At 42.9% G+C, this 23,002-nt stretch overlaps 1 protein-coding gene across 11 annotated transcripts in view; it reads right to left on the reverse strand.

Moving 5' to 3' along the window:
* BTRC (beta-transducin repeat containing E3 ubiquitin protein ligase) overlaps positions 1 to 23,002 on the reverse strand; it is a 344,864-nt gene that overhangs the window by 40,740 nt on the left and 281,122 nt on the right. For all 11 annotated transcript variants that reach the window (XM_077258617.1, XM_077258618.1, XM_077258621.1 and 8 more), the window contains 4 exons: positions 18,632 to 18,728; positions 18,062 to 18,199; positions 15,828 to 15,946; positions 3,507 to 3,756 (listed from right to left, as the gene is read on the reverse strand). In XM_077258617.1, the coding sequence (XP_077114732.1) occupies positions 3,507 to 3,756; positions 15,828 to 15,946; positions 18,062 to 18,199; positions 18,632 to 18,728 (604 nt within the window). The remainder of the gene's footprint in view (positions 1 to 3,506; positions 3,757 to 15,827; positions 15,947 to 18,061; positions 18,200 to 18,631; positions 18,729 to 23,002) is intronic.

Genomic DNA, 23,002 nt, shown 5'->3' on the forward strand with positions numbered 1-23,002 from the left:
CATCATGTAACTCTGACCCCTTCTAGGGGGCAATTGTAAAAAAAAAAAAAAAATTCTTGAAAGGCTATTTTTTTCTTCCAGGAGAGCAAAGGGACAGAACATTGACTTCATGGAAGCCATTTCTTCTAGGTAGTACTGGTGAGATAAGTTCTTTCCCTTAAACTTTAAACTCCCTCCTGAACCCTAAAGTACAGGCCCCCATTATCAATCTCAGTGGTGAGGATCTGGCCACTTACTTCCTAGAAAAAAATCAATCACATCCATCAGGATATCTCAGCCCAATCTCCTCAGTGCCTGGATCCCCTTCCCTGCCGCACCTCAAGCTGATTAGACATCTTTGAGCCTGTCTCAGAAGAAGAAGCTTCCAAGCTCCTCGCTTCTGCTCGGCCTACAACCTGCAACAGTGACCCCATTCCTTCACCTCTCCTGCAGTCTCTCTCACCAGTGGTCACCACTCACCTAAAATATTTAACCTCTCTCTTTCTTCAGGTATCTTTCCCTCCTCATTTAAACATGCCATCATAACCCCTTTACTTAAAAAGCCATCCCTGGACCAGAACTGCACTGCTAACTACAGACCTGTCTCTAACCTTTCCTTCATCTCAAAACTCCTGGAACGCTTGGTCCACTCCCGTCTAATCCGCTATCTCTCGGATAACTCTCTTCTCGACCCCTTACTATCTGGTTTCCGCTCTTTACACTCCACTGAAACTGCCTTCACTAAAGTCTCTAATGATCTAATAACGGCTAAATCCAAAGGTCATTGCTCTCTGCTGATTCTCTTGGATCTCTCTGCCGCATTTGACACTGTGGATCACCAGCTCCTCCTCACTATGCTCCGCTCTATAGGCCTCAAGGACACAGCCCTCTCCTGGTTCTCCTCGTGCCTCTCTGACCGCTCCTTCACTCTATCTTTTGCCGGCTCCTCTTCCTCTCCTCGTCCCCTTACTATCGGGGTTCCGCAAGGCTCAGTCCTAGGCCCCCTCCTCTTCTCTCTATACACGGCCCCTATTGGACAAACAATCAGCAGATTTGGGTTCCAGTATCATCTCTATGCTGACGACACCCAATTATACACTTCTTCCCCTGTCATCACCCCTACCCTAATTCAAAATACCAAGGATTGTCTGTCTGCTGTCTCTAACATCATGTCCTCCCTCTATCTGAAACTAAATTTCTCCAAAACGGAACTTCTTGTGTTTCTCCCTTCTACTAACCTCACTCTTCCCAACATCGAAATTACCCTGGAGGGTTCAACCATAACTCCCAAGCAGCATGCCCACTGTTTTTGGGTCATATTCGACTCCGAACTTTCCTTTACTCCCTATATCCGATCACTCACTCGCTCTTGTCACCTGCATCTTAAAAACATCTCCAGAATCCGACCTTTTCTCACCTTTGAAACTGCTAAGCCTCTTACTGTCGCTCTTAGGCTGTGTTCACACGTTGCAGATTATTCGCGTTTTTTCCCTATAAAAACGCTATAAAACCACAAATAATCTGCTTATATTATGCATCCTATCATTTTTAATGAATTCTGCACTTTTTGTACACATGATGCGTTTTTTTCCGCGGTAAAAACGCATCGCGGTAAAAAACGCAGCATGTTCATTAATTTTGCGTTTTTTTTGCGGATTTCCCACTTAAAATGCATTGGGAAATGTCCGGAAAAAAACGCATCAAAAACGCACCAAAAACGCATCAAAAACGCGGTAAAAACGCGCAAAAAACGCATGCAGTTTTCTAGCAGATTTCTTGCAGAAAATTTCAGGTTTTCCTCAGGAATTTTCTGCAAGAATTCCTGAACGTGTGCACATAGCCTCATTCTTTCTCGTCTGGACTACTGCAACTCTCTTCTGATCGGTCTCCCTCTTACCAAACTTTCTCCTCTCCAATCCATGCGGCAGCCAGAGTCATATTTCTGTCCATATTTCTGTTCTGCATAGGCAGCATCTATAGTAAAAAGTTGGTCACACTTGTCAAACACTAGGTTTGACAAGTGTGACCAACCTGTCAGTCAGTTTTCCAAGCGATGCTACAGATCGCTTGGAAAACTTTAGCATTCTGCAAGCTAATTTCGCTTGCAAAATGCTAAAAAAAGCGAAAAAAACGGGAAAAAAATGCAAAAAAAAAAATGCGGATTTCTTGCAGAAAATTTCCGGTTTTCTTCAGGAAATTTCTGCAAGAAATCCTGACGTGTGCACATACCCTAACATCCCCCGTAATCCGAACCTCGCACCTCCGTCTCCAAGACTTCTCTCATGCTGCGCCAGCTCTCTGGAATGCACTTCCCCAGACGATCAGACTGATACCTAGCCCCGAACTATTCAAGCGCGCTTTAAAAACCCATCTCTTCAAACAAGCCTACCACATCAACTACTCAGTAAACTAACTTTGCCCTGTTCCCACCTTCCAAATATTATTCTGAATCTGCACCCTACTATTCATCTGTCTCCACACTCTCCATGCACACGATAACTGCACTTGATACTTGACTATTGCACTTAAGCACACGGGCTGATGACCGGATCATGCAGCCTTATATGAAAATCCCTATTTACTATAATTGCTAGACCTGAAATAACAAGCACTTTTCACCTATTGTGTCCCCCCCATTTCCTTGTAGATTGTAAGCTTGCGAGCAGGGACCTCACTCCTAATGTCACTGTTTAAATTGTCTTAACTTGTACCGAATTTATTGTTTGTACATGTCCCCGCTTAATTGTAAAGTGCTGCGGAATATGTTGGCGCTATATAAATAAAAATTATTATTATTATTTCCCGGAAGGAAAGAAACCTTAACCTGTAATCATTTTCTTACCACACATTGTCATTAATCTCCTCAAAAGGGGGATTCTCAAGAGAGCACACCATTTTTGCCTCCAGGCTTCCCATTTGCTGAGGGGTAGCGCGCTCCTGATGATCGGCACTTTGGCACGCGGCAAGGTTGAACCACTTGCCCAAACTGTAGGTATTTTTACCTCTGTAGCACTGGAGGAGTATAGCAGCTGTAAAAAGGACTGGATCCAGAGATCCCATCAGCTACAGAGCAGTAAGCTGCCATTGTACACCTTTCCTGGGATACCGACCACCTCTGACTGCAAGGAGGCTGGTAACCTAGGCAACGAACGGTAAACTATCGATTTAAAAATTCCTTTGTACTTGGGAACGGAGAACATTTTTAACAAATAGAAAGATAAATTGAATGGTTTTAGAAGCACTTTGCAATTTTAACCATGTAGCATGTTGAGACAACCCCCTTTAAAAATAGCCAGTCCCCCCAAAAAGTCTGGAACTAACAGGTGACATCCACTTGAGGAGGTGTAATGGGGTCCATCTCCTGTAGTGAATTAACTGTTATAGCTAAATATAGAAGGATAAAGGTGCTTGGTTATTCACCGGTACTTTGCCAATTTATCACAGTAGACCTTTAATGGCAGCCAGGATAAGAAATTCAAAATTTGCCAATTTCAAGGTATTTTTGCACCCTACAAAAAAGCGCTCACCTTTATAGTTCTGTCCCCAGATGCAGAGACTATGTACTTATCATCAAAGTCCACCACATTTACAGCCGCTCGGTGTCCTACAAGGACCCTCCGCAGCGTGATGTCAGTGGCAGAGGCCATATCCCACACGGCGATGGAGCGGTCTTTGGAGCAGGTGACCATCATGCCGTTATTGAACCGTAAATGCAGCACGGCCTCGCAGTGGTGAATCAGAGTGTTCAGCATCTCCCCCGTGTTCACGTCCCAAACCCTGCAATGAAAGCAGCCACGTGAGATCGGAGGGGAAACAAGAAGCCGCGCATCAGAACGCTTACATATTTCATGTCATGGACTGCACAAATCTGGAGTTTATCAATTTTCTCCAGGCTTGCAATAATCCATCGTTAAACCCCGATACACCGGCCTGTATGAACATCGACTCTGTAACCCTATGAAAAGCAGCCGCTATGATAGATTACAGCAGAAGCACGCCGAATATCAAGACAAGTCTCTGAAATATGAAGAAAAACGGATTATTCACCGAGCGGCTTATTGCTTTTGTGTCACTTATTTAAAATTTAGTAGAAAGACGCATTTCACATTCAAGGAGCAAGCGGATTATTATGGGGCTAATGCTTGTTATGCTGACTAGACATTTCTCAACCATCACAGCAGAGAATGCCATGAACGGAAAACTGCGGCATTATATTACAGCTTTCCCAGGACAAGTCCTACAGTATGAAGGCAATGATTTCTTTCCCACATGTGAATATTAGGAATATTGCCATATCATCACTTCTAGGACTCTTACTTCGCCTTTTAATGTCGAATATGGTCCTTAAGGGCATTGGCTGGATGTTGAGTCGTTGTCCTACTACAGAACAAAATTGGAACCGATCATATGCCTCCCTGATGGTATTATCATAACTCCGACGTATATCTCGGACGTCACTTCACCTAGGATTTTTAAGTCCAGGCTCAGGTGTCTGCACGCCGCCTGAGTATTCAGGTCATTTGCTGTATGCTGGATACCAGGTGTTTGGACTGAGTTCAAAAAGTTTTATCTGATCGTGGAGTATAGCGGTATCATTATTTTCCTATGGTTTTGCGTGAACAGACAGATAGGAATTAAATCTACATAATACGTGGAGTTTGTTAATGATTTTCATTTTTTGGGACTCATTTTGTCTGGGATCAGGTTTTCTTCTCTATTTGCTACCAAAGAGTTATTTAAAAATGTAAAAGGTCTTTGGGATTTATTTATTAGTAAGGCAACCCACTGGGGCATATGTGCATCATAAATAATGCTGTGCAACACCCCCATGTAAGAGCCACAGATGATCTCTGTCTGTACGACATGGACAGCCATTCATCCACAGGGAAAAGAACATGGGAGCTGATCTGCAGGACCTGGCAGTGGCAGCTACACCATGAATGGGGCTGCACAGTGCAAAGATTACATCCAGCCTCTGCCAAAGTTCAAAGCTGGAGGTGCGGTTGTCAGGCCCCCACCGATCTGATACTGATGATCTATGCTAAGGGTAGGTCATCAATACTATATTGCTAGACATCCCCTTTAAATATAGAAATCGAAAAGGTAACCCGCCGCTAGTGTCGATGGCAGCCAAATCTCTATTTTATCAGTGAGTTTTTTGAGAAACTTTTCTTAACTTTGCTCTAAATAAAAGTTGATGGAGGCAAATAAAACAAAGTGTCCAATGTTGTGGTATTCACCGGAATCTTATATATGGTAACATTTGAAGGGAGAAGAAAAGGTCAACTAGAAAGAAATAAAAACAATTTATCTTTTTCCTTGTGGCCTTTTTTGAACTGCAAAACGAATAGGACAATAGTGTTCACATCTGGCCTTCTCCACAGTTTACGGAACACTGGAAAGGTAGAAGGTTTCACGTCATCCACCGACTCAGACAAGAAACAGCCAAGTCCGAGGCGCTGTTCATAGAAAGTATGTTCAGTAAGTTAACAAATGTATATCAGCCCAATAGAACGCTTTTGGGACCCTAAAGATACAACTGTGTATGTGGTGAAAGGAATAAAAGCAATAAAAGCAATATAAACAATATAAACACAGCCTAAAAAGCATCTTTTACAAGTACTGTACCATAATGTAAGAGCGGTCACTGTAATGGGCACGATATGATATATATAGCCACACATTTTTTTTACTTTTCAGAAAGAGGACAACCCTCTTACAGCGTGGCCCGTTATTTTATTTTTTTCCCATAAATCAATAGTATAAATGAAAATACAACTTTGTAATACATCAGAGATCTCCACTATTTCCTTCGCATGTTCTCATCATTCATTCTCGCTTTGTGGGTAAATTCTGTATTCACTGAAGACATATTGTTACATCACTGAGATAAAAGATGACAGTTGGTGCCGATAAAATCCTATGTAGAATGGAGGAGCTAGAAACAGCTCTGCCCTCCTCCGTACACTATGCTTTACCTCTGTTACTCTTCTTGGAAATTTCTGAATAAATACACCCCTAGACGTTTACCATTCCCATTTATCAACTAGTTGTCAAATTCATAACTATCTAAGATAGAAGAACGGCAAAAGACTGCCCCGAATTGTCATTTAAAGGGAATTGTCACCAGGTTTTGCCATTTCATCTGAAGGCAGCATAATGTAAACAAAGAGACCCTTAACCCAATGATGTGTTACTTAGTTTGCTGGGTGCAGCAGTTGTGACACAAACAATGTTTTAGATTTAGCAATGTAGCAGAACTGAGAAAGCAAACCGCGCCCACACCAGGCTCTGTATGTACATTGTCTATTGACAGTGAGCGGCTTATCACAGGAGAGGGCGGAGTCAGCCTAGCATGTGCCTGCCATGTAGTCCAGACAAAGATAATCACCAGGTGATAAAACCTTAACTGTAAATAAACAATAGCACACAGTCTGATAAGTGACACATAGCTGAAATCTGTGTTTTAACCCTCTAACTCATGTTGTCCTCAGATTAAATAGCAAAAACCTGCTGATAATTTCCCTTTTAAGGGAACTTGTCACCAATCCGACATGTTGGTTAAACTTCATAATTGTATTTCATATGAAACAAAAATTCTACAGCATATTTTGTCACCAGTCTGTTATTCCTTTTGGAAATTAAACTGTTAACGATTCGGGGTGTGTCCCTGCACATTTGGTGCTACCAGGCCCTGATTGGACAGTGGTAGACCATGTAACGACACACCCATGTGACAGGAGGAATGACAGGAACAGATGAATGCAGAGATTTAAGAAAGGATTAAAGGGGTATTCCCATATCAAAGTCATTTCCCAAAATGCAGTAGGTGTATTAATATTAGCAATGAAAAAGGGAAAAGAGAGCAGCACAGCCTAAATGTCCAGAGATTATCAGCGGTGTGTAATTCATAGAGCAAAAGGTCGTCCGATGATAAGAGGAGGTGCTCGCGTGATATAAAGTATGAGTCATACGAACATGACAGAACAAACGCGGCAGCACTCACCAATCCTGCAGTTCAAGTGTCCTTTATTGAAACACACGAAAAGACATCTTCACGGCTCGGGGGAGTGAAATAAACCAGGAGTGCGACGGAGACGATGGCCGTTTCGCGCTGCAAGAAAGCGCTTCTACGGGTCCATGTCAGAGAGGAAGTGACGCCAGGATAAGTAGGTGAGTAACCACGAACTCCTCCTGCGTCAACCTCCAATCGGACAATAGAAAGGTGCACTGTGCTCATTAAAAACAACTTAAAAACAAATGCGGAAACACGTTATAAACATGAACAAACAAAAGATCATAGATACAATCCTACATTCCTGTGATCAACACACAGATCGCAATATAATATATCACAACAGGGGCATTAAGATAAGCGGTACCAGATCCCGCCTATCATATAATATGGAAAGAGAATATCCATCAGAGAAACCTGCAGAGAAAATGTACTACGGAGAAAGAAAACGCAACATCATAAATATACAGGCAAAATCAAGGAGAGATATAAAATAGAAACAATATCATAGGAATATCCTTGCAAGGCTACCTTATAAGAAAACGGACATATCTATTCTGCATTAAGGCCTGCCGGGCCAGTTGCTCGTGTCCGCATAATGCACCTAGCCTCTTGTCTCAACAACATTTTATGGAGATCACCGCCCTGTACCGGCAGGGTCACTTTTTCAATGCCTGCGAATGTTAACACCTCCGGGTTCCCTCCGTGGCTTTCTCTGATATGATTAATCAGTCTCGGAACTCCTTTACCGGAGAGGACCGATTTGAAGTGCTCTCTAAACCGCATGTATAACTTGTGAATAGTTTTCCCAATGTAGAACCTCTTGCAGGGGCAAAACACTACATAAACTACGTACTCTGTCTTACACGAAATAAATTGCCGAACATTATGTGTTATAGGGCCAATATTTAACATCCGGCCCAAAATATGAAACTGACAATATTGGCAGTGACTGCACCGATAATTGCCTTTAAGGGCAGCTTGTTCTAACCAGGTGGTTCTGTCTTTCACTACACGATTATGAACCAGCATATCTCTAATGCGTGTCCCCCGTCTGTTAGATACCAGTGGTCCTCCTGCAGTCCTCCCTACTAACGCTCTATCCCTCTCTAATATATGCCAATGCTTACGGATAATCGATCTTATCTCTCTATCCATCGGGCCATACTGAAAACAGAAGGTGAACTGTTGTTTTGGAGTGTCAAACGACCTCTCTCTCGAATCCCGTGGTATGGCCTCTACCCGTTCTGACGTGGTTTTCAACAGCTCATCCGGATACCCCATCACGGAGCCTACAAAAAAGTTCCTCAGACTGCCGTCGTGTCCTCAAGAGCGGACTATAGGGTAATGACCTCTTGGTGTGATTGGGATGAAAACTGTTAAAATGTAAAATGGAATTTACCGCAGTGGGTTTACGAAAGATTGAAGTGCAGACACTGCCTTCCACAACCTCCACAAATACATCCAAAAATTCTAAGCTCATACCCCCAAATTTCTGGGTAAAGGACATTCCCATAGTGTTACAACTATTGAGGTAACCTACAAATGAATCAAACTCAGCCTCAGTACCGTCCCACACCATAAACACGTCATCGACATACCTCAAAAAAGTTTGATATGTTTAAAAAAAAATATTGTCAATCGAATAGATGTAATCTTCCTCAAAAACGGCCATGTAAAGATTAGCAAAAGTACATGCAGCCGGGGTCCCCATGGCAGTCCCAGTGGTCTGTCTGTACCAGGTGTCAAGAAATGTAAAGGCATTGTGTGTTAGTATAAAATCTAAACCTCCACACACAAAATCAATATACCCCTGACTTTTGTCAGTAGTCCTTAAAATACGTCTGATAGTATCTACACCCAACCCCTGCGGGATGTTGGTGTACAGACTCACCACATCAATGGATGCCAGGGAGAACCCCGGCTGCCAATCAAAACTTTGAATATGACCTAAAAACGATTTTGTGTCTTTGATGTAGGACGGAACATCAATAAGTAGAGGACGTAAGAGCCAGTCAATATACTGGGATAGGGGCTCAGTGAGCGAACCTACCCCGGACACAATAGGTCTCCCAGGGGGAAGAGTCACAGACTTATAAATTTTAGGGAGGTAATACCAGTGAGGTTTCGTAGGAAAACTGGGGAGCAACCTTTCTGCCTTCCTTTGTGTAATAACCCCATTTTCTACTGCCTTCCTAAGAAAGGTACATAACTCCCCTTCAAATTTATGTGTGGGGTCCCCCTGTAACTTAGTATAAGTTGACGTGTCTGACAATTGTCGATCGGCTTCTGCCAAATAAGATTCCCTAGGCAATAAGACCGTTTTGCCCCCTTTATCAGCAGGGCGTACGATCACATCTGTCCAGCTAGCTATTTCCCTCAACGCCCTCGTCTCACTAGTAGTGAGATTGGGGGTAGCTTTTTTATATAGCAAAGCTTCCATGTCCTTTAAGACTAATGTTTCAAATAAATCGATCATATTGCCAGGGGAACTGGGGGTATATACGTAGAAGGAACCCCACCAGCAAACGGGGCACTGTCAATCAACCCAGGTGCTCTAACATCTAATGCCGTATTTGTAAGACTGAGTAGACATCTCGCGTCTTCATGTAAATCTGCAAGAACATCTTCCTGAGCATTTGCCATAGAGCCCAAAGGTCCTACATTGCAAGGACGTTCCCCTTCTAGAGTTGTAAAATCTGTGGAACTGGAAAGAAAAAATTTATACAAATGCATTTTCCTCGTAGCCTTAAATAAATCTATTTGAAAGGAAACAAAATCAAATCCATCAGGTATACAATAATTCAGGCCTTTTGATAGCAGTGATAATTGGGCTGAATCAGACTGCGGTGTGTCAGATTGACCACATCATCATCAGGAGAAGTCTTTAATACCGTTCCTGTCTCACCTACTTATCCTGGCGTCACTTCCTCTCTGACATGGACCCGTAGAAGCGCTTTCTTGCAGCGCGAAAGGGCCGTCGTCTCGTCCGTCGCACTCCTGGTTTATTTCACTCCCCCGAGCCGTGAAGATGTCTTTCCGTGTGTTTCAATAAAGGACACTTGAACTGCAGGATTGGTGAGTGCTGCCGCGTTTGTTCTATCATGTTCGTATTAATATTAGCAAATACATCCAATTAAAAATGTAGTATAGTTCTTCTGATAAACTAAGTCATTTACCCCATGTGCAGGGCATTGCAGTAGCTTAGGTATCCTTGATTCTGACCACTAACAGTGGATACCCAAGCTACTGCAATAACCTGCTCATGTGGAAAGTGACATGGCAAATCAGAAGAACTGTACTACATTTCTAATTGGAGGTATTTGCTAATATTCTTATTATTACATATACTACTTATTGGGATAGGATCGTTCACTTTTATGGTATAAGGATCTGCTATTTCTAGGGCGCTCCAGGTCCCTTTCACATCTCCATACACTTATTACTGTAGCCATTAAAAGTCTCACGCTGCATCCTCACTACAAACTACAGGGAGAGCCACGCTGCCTCTTCCACATTACTGCGCTTTATTACAAGGGCTCTCAGTGCCTTAAAATGATTGTAAAAGGCTAAGGAGAGGGACGTAAAAAGACTAATTACTGAGAACGCCCCACGCTGCCCAGGGGAAGGGCAGACGACACTTCAAGCATAAATCAATTATTCCAAAGTGAACGTTTATATTCAGAAAGAGGAAAGTCTGGAAGCAATGAAACGGGCACTAACCATTGTTCTGTCTGGAGGCCGGCATGTGTCACAATGCAAAAACCGCCTATAAGGGGTAACGCAGCCTTTATAGCACAGCCGAGACATACTGCATTACTGTTATCATTTATTTATACAGAGCGACTATATTCCACACCACTGTACAATGAGGGCAATCAGTCACATCGCCGCCTGCCCCAGAGGAGCTTACAATCTATTTTCCCTTCCACAGGGCCAGTTTCACAGAAGCAAATAAATCTATTAGTTGATTTTCAGGCTCTGGAGGTGAAGATGAAGTGTCTAAAGGACCCAGACATTAGAAAAGCAGATGGGTTCCTGGATAAAACCATACTGATGGGAACCTGCCATATTGATCATGCTGCCATATCTGAAGATGACAGGTTATTCAATTAATCCCGGCCAGGGGTGGATTAAGGGTAGCCAGGGCCCCGGGCTGTTCAGACACTGTGGGCCCCCCCGGTCATGTGACGGGGGTCATGTGACGGGGGTCATGTGACGGGGGTCATGTGACACCCGAACCAGATTATTCCGGAAAAATGGCCCTACTCTACTGTAACCTATTAAATATTTGTTGAAATCTGCAATACAATTTAGGTATATTTTGACCAATAATATCACATACAAGGAACAAATACCACCGCGCCATGACCAGACCACAAATTACAACCATTGCCCGAATAATATCACATACAAGGAACAAATACCACCGCGCCATGACCAGATCACAAATTACAACCACAGTGATCGAATAATATCACATACAAGGAACAAATACCACCGCACCAGGTCAAGACCACATATTACCACCACTTGGTGACCAAATAGCACATACAAGGGACAAATACCGCAACACCATTTCCAGACCACATATTACCACCACATAGTGACTGAATACTACAATACTGATTAGTAATTAAAAAAAAAAAAAAACACAATACTATCACAAGTGCCAGTATTCACAGGAGATCTGTACTTAGTATGCAGTGTCTGTGTACAGGTAATACAGTGATCACTGGTGACATTGTACACAGGACCTCTGAATATAGTATACAGTGTATAGTGTCAGTGTATAGGTAACACTGACTCACCAGTGACGTCTCTGGGTGAAGTCCTCCATCTTTCATCCAGCACAGACCGCCATCATTTCTTCCAGCCAGGACTCATTTCTGCAGGAAATAACATAGTTATCTAGAGCTCTGCTCGCAGAACACATTACTTAATTTTTCACAACTTCTACATTACACCACATGGAGAAAAAAAAGGCGATATAGTGTCACTCTGCACAGTAACAGGACCGCCCCCCCTCCCATTTAAAACAGTATACTCAATAAATAAAATAAAAACATCACTGCAGTAATAATATCCCTTAATTAGCCCCTATGGTAATAATATTCCCCACCCTGGCCCCGTGTGTCTCATTCCTGGCTCCAGCCATATGTTCTCCCATCCTGCCCTCATGAGTGTCCATTCTACACCATATGATCTCCCCATCCTGCCCCATCTGTCTCCATCGTATCCATCCTGCCCCATGATCCAATCCTGCCCCATGTCTTTCATTCTGCCCCGTGTCTCCAATCATGCCGCGTGTCTACATTCTGCCCATGCCTCCAGTCCTGCCCCCAGTGTGTCCAGCAATCTACCCCAGTGTGTCCAGCATATTACCCCCAGTGTGTCCAGCAATCTGCCCCAGTGTGTCCAGCATTGCCCCCAGTGTGTCCAGCATATTACCACCAGTGTGTCCAGCAATCTGCCCCAGTGTGTCCAGCATTGCCCCAGTGTCTCCACACATTGCCCCAGTGTCTCCAGCATTGCCCCAGTGTCTCCAGCAATCTGCCCCAGTGTCTTCAGCATTGCCCCCAGTGTCCAGCAATCTGCCCCAGTGTCTCCAGCATTGCCCCAGAGTCTCCAGCATTGCCCCCAGTGTCCAGCAATCTGCCCCAGTGTCTCCAGCAATCTGCCCCAGTGTCTCCAGCAATCTGCCCCAGTGTCTCCAGCAATCTGCCCCAGTGTCTCCAGCATTGCCCCCAGTGTGCAGCAATCTGCCCCAGCATCTCCAGCATTGCCCCAGTGTCTCCAGGATTGCCCCAGTGTCCAGCAATCTGCCCCAGTGTCTCCAGCATTGCCCCAGTGTCTCCAGCAATCTGCCCCAGTGTCTCCAGCATTGCCCCCAGTGTCCAGCAATCTGCCCCAGTATCTCCAGCATTGCCCCAGTGTCTCCAGCATTGCCCCCAGTGTCTCCAGCATTGCCCCCAGTGTCTCCAGCATTGCCCCCAGTGTCTCCAGCATTGCCCCCAGTGTCTCCAGCAATCTGCCCCAGTGTCTCCAGCAATCTGCCCCAGTGTCTCCAGCATTGCCCCCAGTGTCTCCAGCAATTTGCCCCCAGTGTCTCCAGCAATTTGCCCCCAGTGTCTCCAGCATTGCCCCCAGTGTCTCCAGCATTGCCCCCAGTGTCTCCAGCATTGCCCCCAGTGTCTCCAGCATTGCCCCCAGTGTCCAGCAATCTGCCCCAGTGTCTCCAGCATTGCCCCCAGTGTCTTCAGCATTGCCGTTCGCAAAAAAAAAAAAAAAAAAAGTGAGTTCTCCTCACCTGACCAGCGCTCCAGCGGCGAGCAGCTCCCTCCAGCAGCGCACACTCGCCGGCGACTGACAATGACGTCAGACGCCGGCGACGTGTGCGCTGCGGCCGACTTCAGCTGCCAGCCTCCAATTGGCTGGCGGCTGTTGTTAACCGCCGCAGCGCCGGAAGGGGCCTGGTGAGCAGATGAGAAGGGGCCCGATGCCGGCCCCCTCTCTCTGCCCACCGGGTCTGGAGGCACATAAATGCCGGCGGCGGCGGGCATTCACAGTACTCGGGCGGTCAATCTGTGCGGTAGCCCAGGGCCCCCCCACACCACTGGGCCCTGGGCTACCGCCCATATTGACCCTCTTATAATCCGCCCCTGATCCCGGCTGAGCTTAAGAGTCCAGTGGGTGGAGTGAATGATTGGTAGCCTTCTATGAATGAGCAAGTATACATAGAAAACATTATAGTCATTAACTAGAACCGCCCACTGGACCCATGAGCCAGCAGGTGAACAGGACCGCCCACTGGACTCGTACTCCAGCAGGTGAACAGGACCGCCCACTGGACTGATGAGCCATCAGTTGAACAGGACGGCCCACACATTGCGTTCGACGTAGTTGAGTGCAGCATCAAAACGACGCATGCAGAGACATCCGCATACATCCACATGGCCTGCATACTCAATGTCAAAGATAGGGTACCGCAGGGCGCATGCAGATGTAGGCGGAGCTGAAGGAAGAGGTGCGGCAGTGGGCAGGGCTTAAACGAGGAAGATAGCTGCCATCCGCAGCCCTGCCGAAAGCTAGTGTGAACCCAGCCTAAGAAGGGGTCCATGATGGGAAACTGCTGCAGTTCCACCCAGATGACTATTCAGAACAAACATGCATGTCCTATATTCAATTTCTACATCCTAGTAAAGTAGCGATTTAAATAAGGGAAGGTTGTAAAACAAGAGCAAAAAAATTGTTTACAGCACATAATGTAATTTCCTCTGGCTCTCGTGCAGATTTCTGGTGGGCTATAGTGCATGACCGCAGGCCTCATTCTTATAGTCGCTGGCCCTTTAATTCTACCCTAGTTTGTGCGCACATAGACCTAGCGTTTACTACTGAGTGTCACAGGGCATACAGTGGTGAATTATGTTGTGACTCTGGCCAGTGCTAGGATGCTAGGCCAAATTAGTGCCCGGTTCCTATCCTTCCTGTGATGTATGCAACAGTCTCAGTGGCTCCTATTTGATGCACACAGCAGGGTCTCAGTGGATCCTATGTGATGTATGCTGCAGTCGCAGTGTCTCCTATGTGATGTCTATACAGAAGTTGCAGAGTCTCCTATGTGATATATATACAGCAGTCTCACTGCCTCCTGTGATGTTTATATAGCAGTCTCAGTGTATTCTATGTGATGTACGGTATATACAGCATTCTCAGTGTATCCTATGTGATGTATATAGCACATCTTGCACAGTTTGAGTTCTTTAAATGTAACGGTCACCATTCAGCCACTCAGTGTATCTTGGATGCAGTGACTAATAGCTTAGTCGTCCAACCTAGTGCAGGGGCGTGCCGAGTGGTCAGTATTTTGATTGACAGCTCGGCCATCCAATCAGTTAGAGGTGGTAAGCTTCCTTCAGGTGTTCTATGTTCCAGTGATTACTTATCCACTTAACTGAGTTGTCTGGACCAGATATAATCTACTTCTTAGCTTTCAGTTCTGTGTGGCTTGACCTCTGTGCCTTGTATTTAGCATTCTGATATTCTGATACTTTGTTGCTGGATCCTAGACTTTCTCACTGACTACCCATTTGTATTACCCCTTTTGCTCTGATCCGCTACCTTCCTGATATTCTGACCTCGGACCCTTCCCGATTACCCCGTTTGGCTCTTCCCTCTGTTTCGGACGTACCCTCCTGGCTCTTCACCTCAGACTCCTTGTCTACCCGGACTCACGGGCTTGCCCATAAGTAGTAACTCAGTGTCACAAGAACGCGAGCAGTGATTAATATGCCACTGTGAGGAGCCCGGCAGTGTAATACGCATTTGTGTTTGCAACAACTTACTACAGCGAGTTCTTAACAAAACTTGCCATCGTAAAGAGTCGCCTGCGCTCCAGACTGACCCAAACCTACAAAAGTAACATCGTCACCGCCTGGTATCACAGATGCACAAAAGAGAAGCGATTCCAGCCATCACATTAGAGGCGAGTTAAAGGTTTTACGATACTCATTTTTGGATAAAAAGAAATTTAGGTAAGTAAAACAGCCAAAATAAAATAATAGTTGACATTCTGGAATCCATGTTTCCACTGTGTAAATATTAAGCTTTATAATAGTCATTTATTTTCTATGGGGATGGTGGGGCGCCTGTGTGACCACTTTTACATTTTGGTGCCTGCTCCTCCTTCTAAGCATAGGACCCTCCAAAGAGTAAAGTGTGGGGGGTCCGACTCCTAATTCAAGGTTAAACAGCAGCCAACGTTCAATATTACACAGGATAACAAGCTGTTCACACAGAAGGTAACAAATGATGTCAGACATGCAGTATATACCTGACCGTGGAGTCAGATGAGCCCGTAATGATGACCCTCTCATCATACTGGAGACACAGGACAGACCCCGTGTGGCCCGTCAGGACTCGCTTACACTCCAAAGTGTTCTTATCCCAAATCTAGAACAGAATAAATAAGTCGGATTTAAACAAAGTTGGAGGACGATAAAAACCCAAACGTCAATAATAGGACACGACTGCTGTCCGAGACAAAAGAAGTAATTTCGTGAAATTTGCAGCCTCCAAAAAACATTCAACTCACAAAGCAGTCATTGATTTTACACATCTTGCACTAGTAAGCGTTTTTTGCGAGATATACGATGATAGATGAACTTCGTTACCCTGCGAGGTACTCATCATAAACTAGGTAATAATTTTTAATAGGGCTTCCTGGAATAACAGGGTTTAAAAAAATGACCTGTGACACAATCAGAAACCCATATTACTACATATAAAATAAAAAAGAGCAATTCTATAAGAACTAGACCAGACGAACAACAAAGCCACTACCGACTGATCCATCGTTGACTTTTTAAAGGGCTGGTCCACCCCGGATTGCTTTTTTTTGTTTCTTTGAACTATCTGCAGTGATGTAAAATAATAAGATAAAGTATATTCAGTTTATTGATTTCAAACAACTCCTCTCTGAACTCTGCCGGACATCACACTTACTGTTTGGTCCGAATGGGCATGTGTTTTGTGCAGTCACTACTGTGGCCAGGGATTGGCTGCAGCGGTCACATGTAGAGAAACTGGTTGGGATTCTGACATCTCAGATTTTGCTGGTACTGTAAAAAGCAGCTTTTAAATATGCATTTAAAAAATGGAGCACAAAATGCTCCGCAAAACCACTGCATGTGAACTTAGCCTTAGAAGGGTCAGGAATTAGGACTGATCATACTTTATCTCTTTATTTTCTGGCTTACCATTATTTTTATTTCAGCGGTAACCAACCCATATAAAATTATGAAATGTGACATAATGGGGAAAGAAGACTGATACATTTATGCTGAGAATTACAAGGGATGAAGGAAGTATTGAACACGTCACCAATTTTCTAAGTAAATACAGCTCTGGCAAAAATTAAGAGACCACCACATCAAACCCTGTCATGGGCAGCCCAATCTCCAGACCTGAACCCCATTGAAAACCTCTGGAATGTAATCAAGAGGATGATGGATAGTCAGAAGCCATCAAACAAAGAAGAACTGCTTACATTTTTGCGCCAGGAGCAGTGTGAAAGACTGGTGGAAAGCATGCCAAGACGCATGAAAGCTGTGATTTAAAATCATGGTTATTCCACAAAATATTGATTTCTGAACTCTTCCTGAGTTAAAACATTAGTATTCTTGTTTCTAAATGATTATGAACTTGTTTTCTTTGCATTATTTGAGGTCTGAAATACATTTTTTTTTTTTATTTTGACCATTTCTCCTTTTCAGAAAGAAAATACAAAATGTATTGCTTGGAAATTCAGAGACATGTTGTCAGAAGTTTATAGACTAAAAGAACAATTTACATTTTGGCTACTGAGCGATTGTAAAGACCTGTAGATGTTAAAGTGAAAATGATCTCAGAAAAAGACCTATTGTTTACATCAGGTTTAGGTTTTTAAACATTTTTGAAAATGTTTTTCGCCAAATTTTCCATATCACTATTTATAATAATAAAGAGGTAAATTACAAACAAACACAGAAATCTCGCAAAGTTCACACTGGCCATGAGATTTTATACTACACTAGTACTTCCTGGTATTTATGGCTGACTTTTCAGCAGCGTTCCCTTCATTAAGGCAGGAGTACAAAGTATCAGTCTTAAAGTAATCCGTCAACGCTTCCTAAGTCGTCCATATGGGCATGTAGGTCACAGAAAGTTTAATAAAATAACCCCTCGATATCTGCAATCCGACGTCTTATTCCAGAGAAATCCATATTTTGCTTAATATGTAAATGAGCTGTTGAGATCTATGGGCTGGACATAGATCTCCCCCGAGAATCTGCCTCCAGAGCTTATTTTAAATGAAAGCGCGAGATATGTAAGTAGAGCAGACTGTCCGCCATTACATGTCTCACACTGGTAACACTTCTTCATTTACAATAAGCTCTGAAGGCAGATTCTCAGGGAGATCTATGTCCCACCCGTAGATCTGAAAAATCCAAATCTGAGATTTCTCAGCAATAAAACAATGGATCGCAGATATAACGGTATCATTTTAAGATAAAATAGTGAAGTCACCTTTATTGTGTTATCTCGGAGGCCACTCACGATCTTCTGGTCGTCGTACTGTAAACAGTAGACTCCTTTGCTTGTCTCGCTCCGACAGTGGATTCTTTGTAAGCTGTGCCGTCCACACCGCCAGTTCGATTCTATCGTCTATTATAAGAATAGAACAATCGAGAAAAATTAGAGAAAGGGATATTTGAAAAACGAGACGTATATGTGTATATATATATATATATATATATATATATATATATATATATATATATATATATATATATATATATATATATATATTGTATCAAACAACTTTTTCTAGTGAACATTCTATCACTATTTTGGTGTTTTTTTTAGTAGTTTTTGGTCATTTGTATGTTAGTCTTACATCATAAAACAATATAGTTGTGGTGTTCCTATTACCTTATGTGTCAGAATCAACTCATTTTCTGGTCTAGGCACTCCTGATATTCCATGGCATCACTAAAACTTTTGGTTTTGAGGCCAGAAACCAACTAAGTGCCGGGAAGAGTCTTCTGAGTTACTGTTCTTTTGACTGCAACATAGCATTGTGTTAGCAGCGCTTACCTCAATGTCTTGGATAATTTTAGGATAAAGTGCTCTGTAGAAGGAATTGGGTGGCGTCTTTCCATCCGGCGGCTTGTTTTTAAAAAGATATTGACCCCTAAAATGACAAAAAGAACAAGATTTCACAGTCACAAGGGAAAAATAAAAAATAAAAGACACGAAAACTCTCTGATATATTTCCTCCAAAAATCGGATGGTGGAAGCGATGCAGCTGGCATCCATTGGGAGCGCCAGGTGCCAAACTAGACTCGATCCCAACGTACAGAAATGACGGAGAGCTGCGAGAAAACATTATAAACTTGCTTTAATCTTTCATAGTAATGAATAGCAACAGCTGCCCAGGGGGAGATTTCCCCGTACAAACCTTGGCACTTTCTGAATATCATTCTTCACGGGAAATATTTAGGAAGGGAAGGAAGGATGGATTTTTCTTTTCTTTTGCTTCCTTAGATTATTTTACCATATTAATTTTTATCTGTAATACAAGATGTTTTTACGCTGTCTTTTTAGATTACACGGTTTAATGTGATGCAATCTTGGAAAATACATTATAAATAAAAAAAAAGGCCATTGATCTAATATACAAAAACTGCAATATCTAGCAGTCAACACATTATTTAAAAAGGTTATCCAGGCTTAAAAATTGATGACCTATTCTTATCAAAATACATGAGTATTAGACAGGTGGGCTTCTAGCTCCGCCCCTTTGTCAATCAGTGTTTCAAAGGTGCCGCGGCGCTCATGTGAACACTGCAGCCTCTTCCAAGTTTTTTGTTTTTTTTTTTACATCAGGTTGCAAACGCCCAGTGCCGTAAAAGACAAAATAGCAAAAACTGCCTGAGAAAAGTACGTAAAGTTAGTATCAGGCAGGTTCTAGCCTGAAAATCAATACAAAAGGTAAGACGTTCACGCTCAAGCATTGCAGTTCCTCTAAACAGTTAATTGACCCCTCCACTGATCTATGCAGATAAATTAAAAAATATATATATATGTTATTCAGCCCTTTAAAAGCCTCATTAAAAAAAAAAAAATGCTGATCGAAGGGGTTCTCTTATCTTAAAATTAGTGGCCTATCTTTAAAAATAACATTGCAGTTATACCGGCTGCACACAATAGGCTGACAGTTTTCTGTTCTCTGAAACTTGCTTTTTGACTTCACTGTGTAGAATGGGACACAGTCAGTAGAGTTATTTCACTAATTATTATTAGCGGCATGAAAGCTCTATTAAATCGTTAAAGGACTAGATGATGCAGGATAGAAATACTTTAAACATAGAATGCTGCTTTCTGGTGGAGAGGGTATCTCTTATTTTCATGAACATGGTTCAAGTCTTACTTGTGCAGAAAACTTGTATTATTAAAATAATTAAATGCATAATCCTTATAGACCAAATAAAAATACATTCACAAGTCTTAAAAGGGCTATAAACAGTTTAACAGTTTTCACAGTTTCTAGCTAAAAAATTAATTTTTATCTTTTGCTTAAATGTGTCCCCATTGGAGGTAATATTTATCAATGCTGATTTCTAGACAGAATTAGTCTCCTTCCCCCTCTGGAAACCGACAATGTAGTCCATACTTAAACTGTCTGGGGAAAAGATTTATCTTCTGCAGAGAGGCTACTACTGAGGCTTTGCTCCTTTCCTCACCAGCAGGGCAAAAGCAGTGTCTATTTGCTGCTCTTCGGCAAACAGAATCTCCCTGGCTCTGGGGAGAGTTACTGAGCATGTGTGTCCATCTATACTCCGCTTATTAGATGGACAGACATGCCACACTATATAATTACATTTTCCAATTCTAAGGGTATGTGCACACGTAGAATGGATTTGATAAATCCGCAGGACAAAAACACCGCATTTTTCCTGCGGATTTATAGCGGATTTACTGCGGTTTTTGTGCGGATTCCACTGCGGTTTTACACCTGCAATTTTCTATTATGGAGCAGGAGTAAAACCGCTGCGGATTCCGCACGAATTGACATGCTGCGGAATGTAAGCCGCTGCGGAATGTAAGCCGCTGCGTCATGGGAAACTGCTGCGGACCCATAGCTGCGGATCCGCAGCAAAATCCGCATCGTGTGCACATAGCCTAATAATAAAGGCAGTGAAAAGAAAGCTCTATAGATTCATTAGATAGAAATAGCCTGATGGCTGAACACGCCTTGGATGGTTCAGCCGATGCAGACTTATATATTTTAGTCTATGTTAGGTTATATAACATTGTTCAAAATGGCCGTACTTATTTGATGACACCGGGCAAAAGACCACAGATCTTACTAGGAAAATAATAGAAAACTTCTAGGAAATGTTATTTTGGTAAACCAGTATCTATAAAATTAATATTTTAAAACACAGGCGCTTTTGGTTTGTGATTTTGTGGGATTCAAGAGGGCCGATTGTTAAATGTAACCTGTCGAAACAATGTAACCTGTTGAAACTGTCCATTTATTAACCTAAAGACCCTCGAATATACAGTTTGTTATTAGTGATGAGCGAATGTGCTCAGATAAGGTGTTATTGGGTGCTGAGTGATTTCGGCATGCTCGAAAAATATGCTCAAGTCCCCGATCCTGCTTGTCTCCCGACAGTTAGACAGCCGCAACACAGTGATTGGCTAACAAACACTCAATCCCTGCATGTGTTGCGGCTGTCGAACAGTCGTGAGACAAGCAGGATTGGGGACTTGAGCATATTTTTCGAGCATGCCGAAGACACTCAGTTATCACCCGAGCATGCTCAGATAACACCTCATCCGAGGACGTTCGCTCATCACTATTTGGTATATAAAAAAACAAAACAACAACAACAAAAAAAAAACAAAAACACTTTACTTACCCTTCTCAGGTTGAGTCCAGACTTATCGGTGTCGCCTCAGTCTCTGGCTGCCCTTCTGACGTCAAGTTGACAGCGCTGCAGCCAATCACTGATCTTAGCGGCTCGTTTCTTCTGACATTTCCGGTAATTGTGTACAGGCTGCAGCGGTGATATCAAATCAACAATGCTGCAGTCAATCACTGAGCTCAGCAGCTTGTGCCAAGGCTGTTGTCCCAAAGAGTCCTAATGCCTAATCCTTTCTAAAAACTAAAATGTTATGGCCATAAAAAACGGGGGAAAAAAAGGGCAAAAAGCCCTTAGGTATCTACAGGAGACTTTTTTTCTATTTCATACACAGGGATATTATAAAAAGGATCTGGCTTTATAACACTACTTGCATTTTATCCTGAACGCATCACAGATGCAACATTAGTCACAACTCCGTCCCATCCATTAATTTACGCCAGTCTTAGCATTAGAAATACTGTTCCATCTCCGCGGATAGCTCGATGCGGCACAGATTGAAGAAACGCCGCTGTTGATATAGTAAACTCATTTTACATAATCTCTTTACCCGTAATAAAAGAAGTAAATCTGTACCCTGCCAACTGAACCTGGCGAGACCCAAAGCCCTGATGATTAATTGGGTACATGTGTGTAACATGTCCGCCATTGCTTAGCCAATATGAAAGAAAAATACAATATTCATTACAAACTCGGGGAGCTTACGTGCATTACGGCTCTTTGCTGAATTACTCTGTATAATTAGGCGGTCCCAATTCAGATTTAGTAAAATTATATCTAAACTCAAAATGAACTGATATCGTCTAAAGTAAAGTAAGAGAATACTTTTGCTATAAAAAAAAAAAAAAAAAAAAAAAAAAAAAAATCTTCCGACACAGCAGCTCTCTCATCTCCTGCGCTTTCGAGAAAAAAAATGGGTGGTTTTGGTCTCTAAAGCGACAAAAGGATTAAAAAAGGGTCGTCTCATGACGAGAAACCCTACAGATAGTCTTTGTGATGAGTGCACTTCTGTGAGACCACCTACTGGAGCCCCGGGCAATCCGCCATCATCGTGAGCCAACTCTTTCACTTCATGTTAGGAGACCAATCAAATATCACCGACCCACCCACAAAGTGGTCAGTGACTTCCCATGCAGAATGTCACCTCTTTAAAAAGTCAGCTCACAGACTTGTGGTGTTGTCCTGGAAATTGCAATTTTTACCCAACTACCAAGATGAGGCACACAAGCAACTTTGCCACTTGTCCCTTGTTCTGTATGGCGGCTCAGTGGTTAGCATTGTTGCTTCGCGATAGGGTCCTGGGTTCAAATCCCACCAAGGACAACATCTGCAAGGAGATTGTACAGCACGCTCTTCTAGTCTTTGTGTGGGTTTCTGCTGGATTGTCTCCAGTTTCCTCCCACACGCCAAAGACATATCAATAGAGAAGTTAGATTTTGAGCCCCAATGCAATGATGATGATGATGATGAATATGATGGCGCTAAATAAGTGAGTAAAATACAAACATTAATTAAAATTCTTCGCCAGTTTATA

The sequence above is a fragment of the Ranitomeya variabilis genome, chromosome 4 (assembly GCF_051348905.1).
Source record: "Ranitomeya variabilis isolate aRanVar5 chromosome 4, aRanVar5.hap1, whole genome shotgun sequence".
Classification (NCBI taxonomy): Eukaryota; Metazoa; Chordata; class Amphibia; order Anura; family Dendrobatidae; genus Ranitomeya; species Ranitomeya variabilis.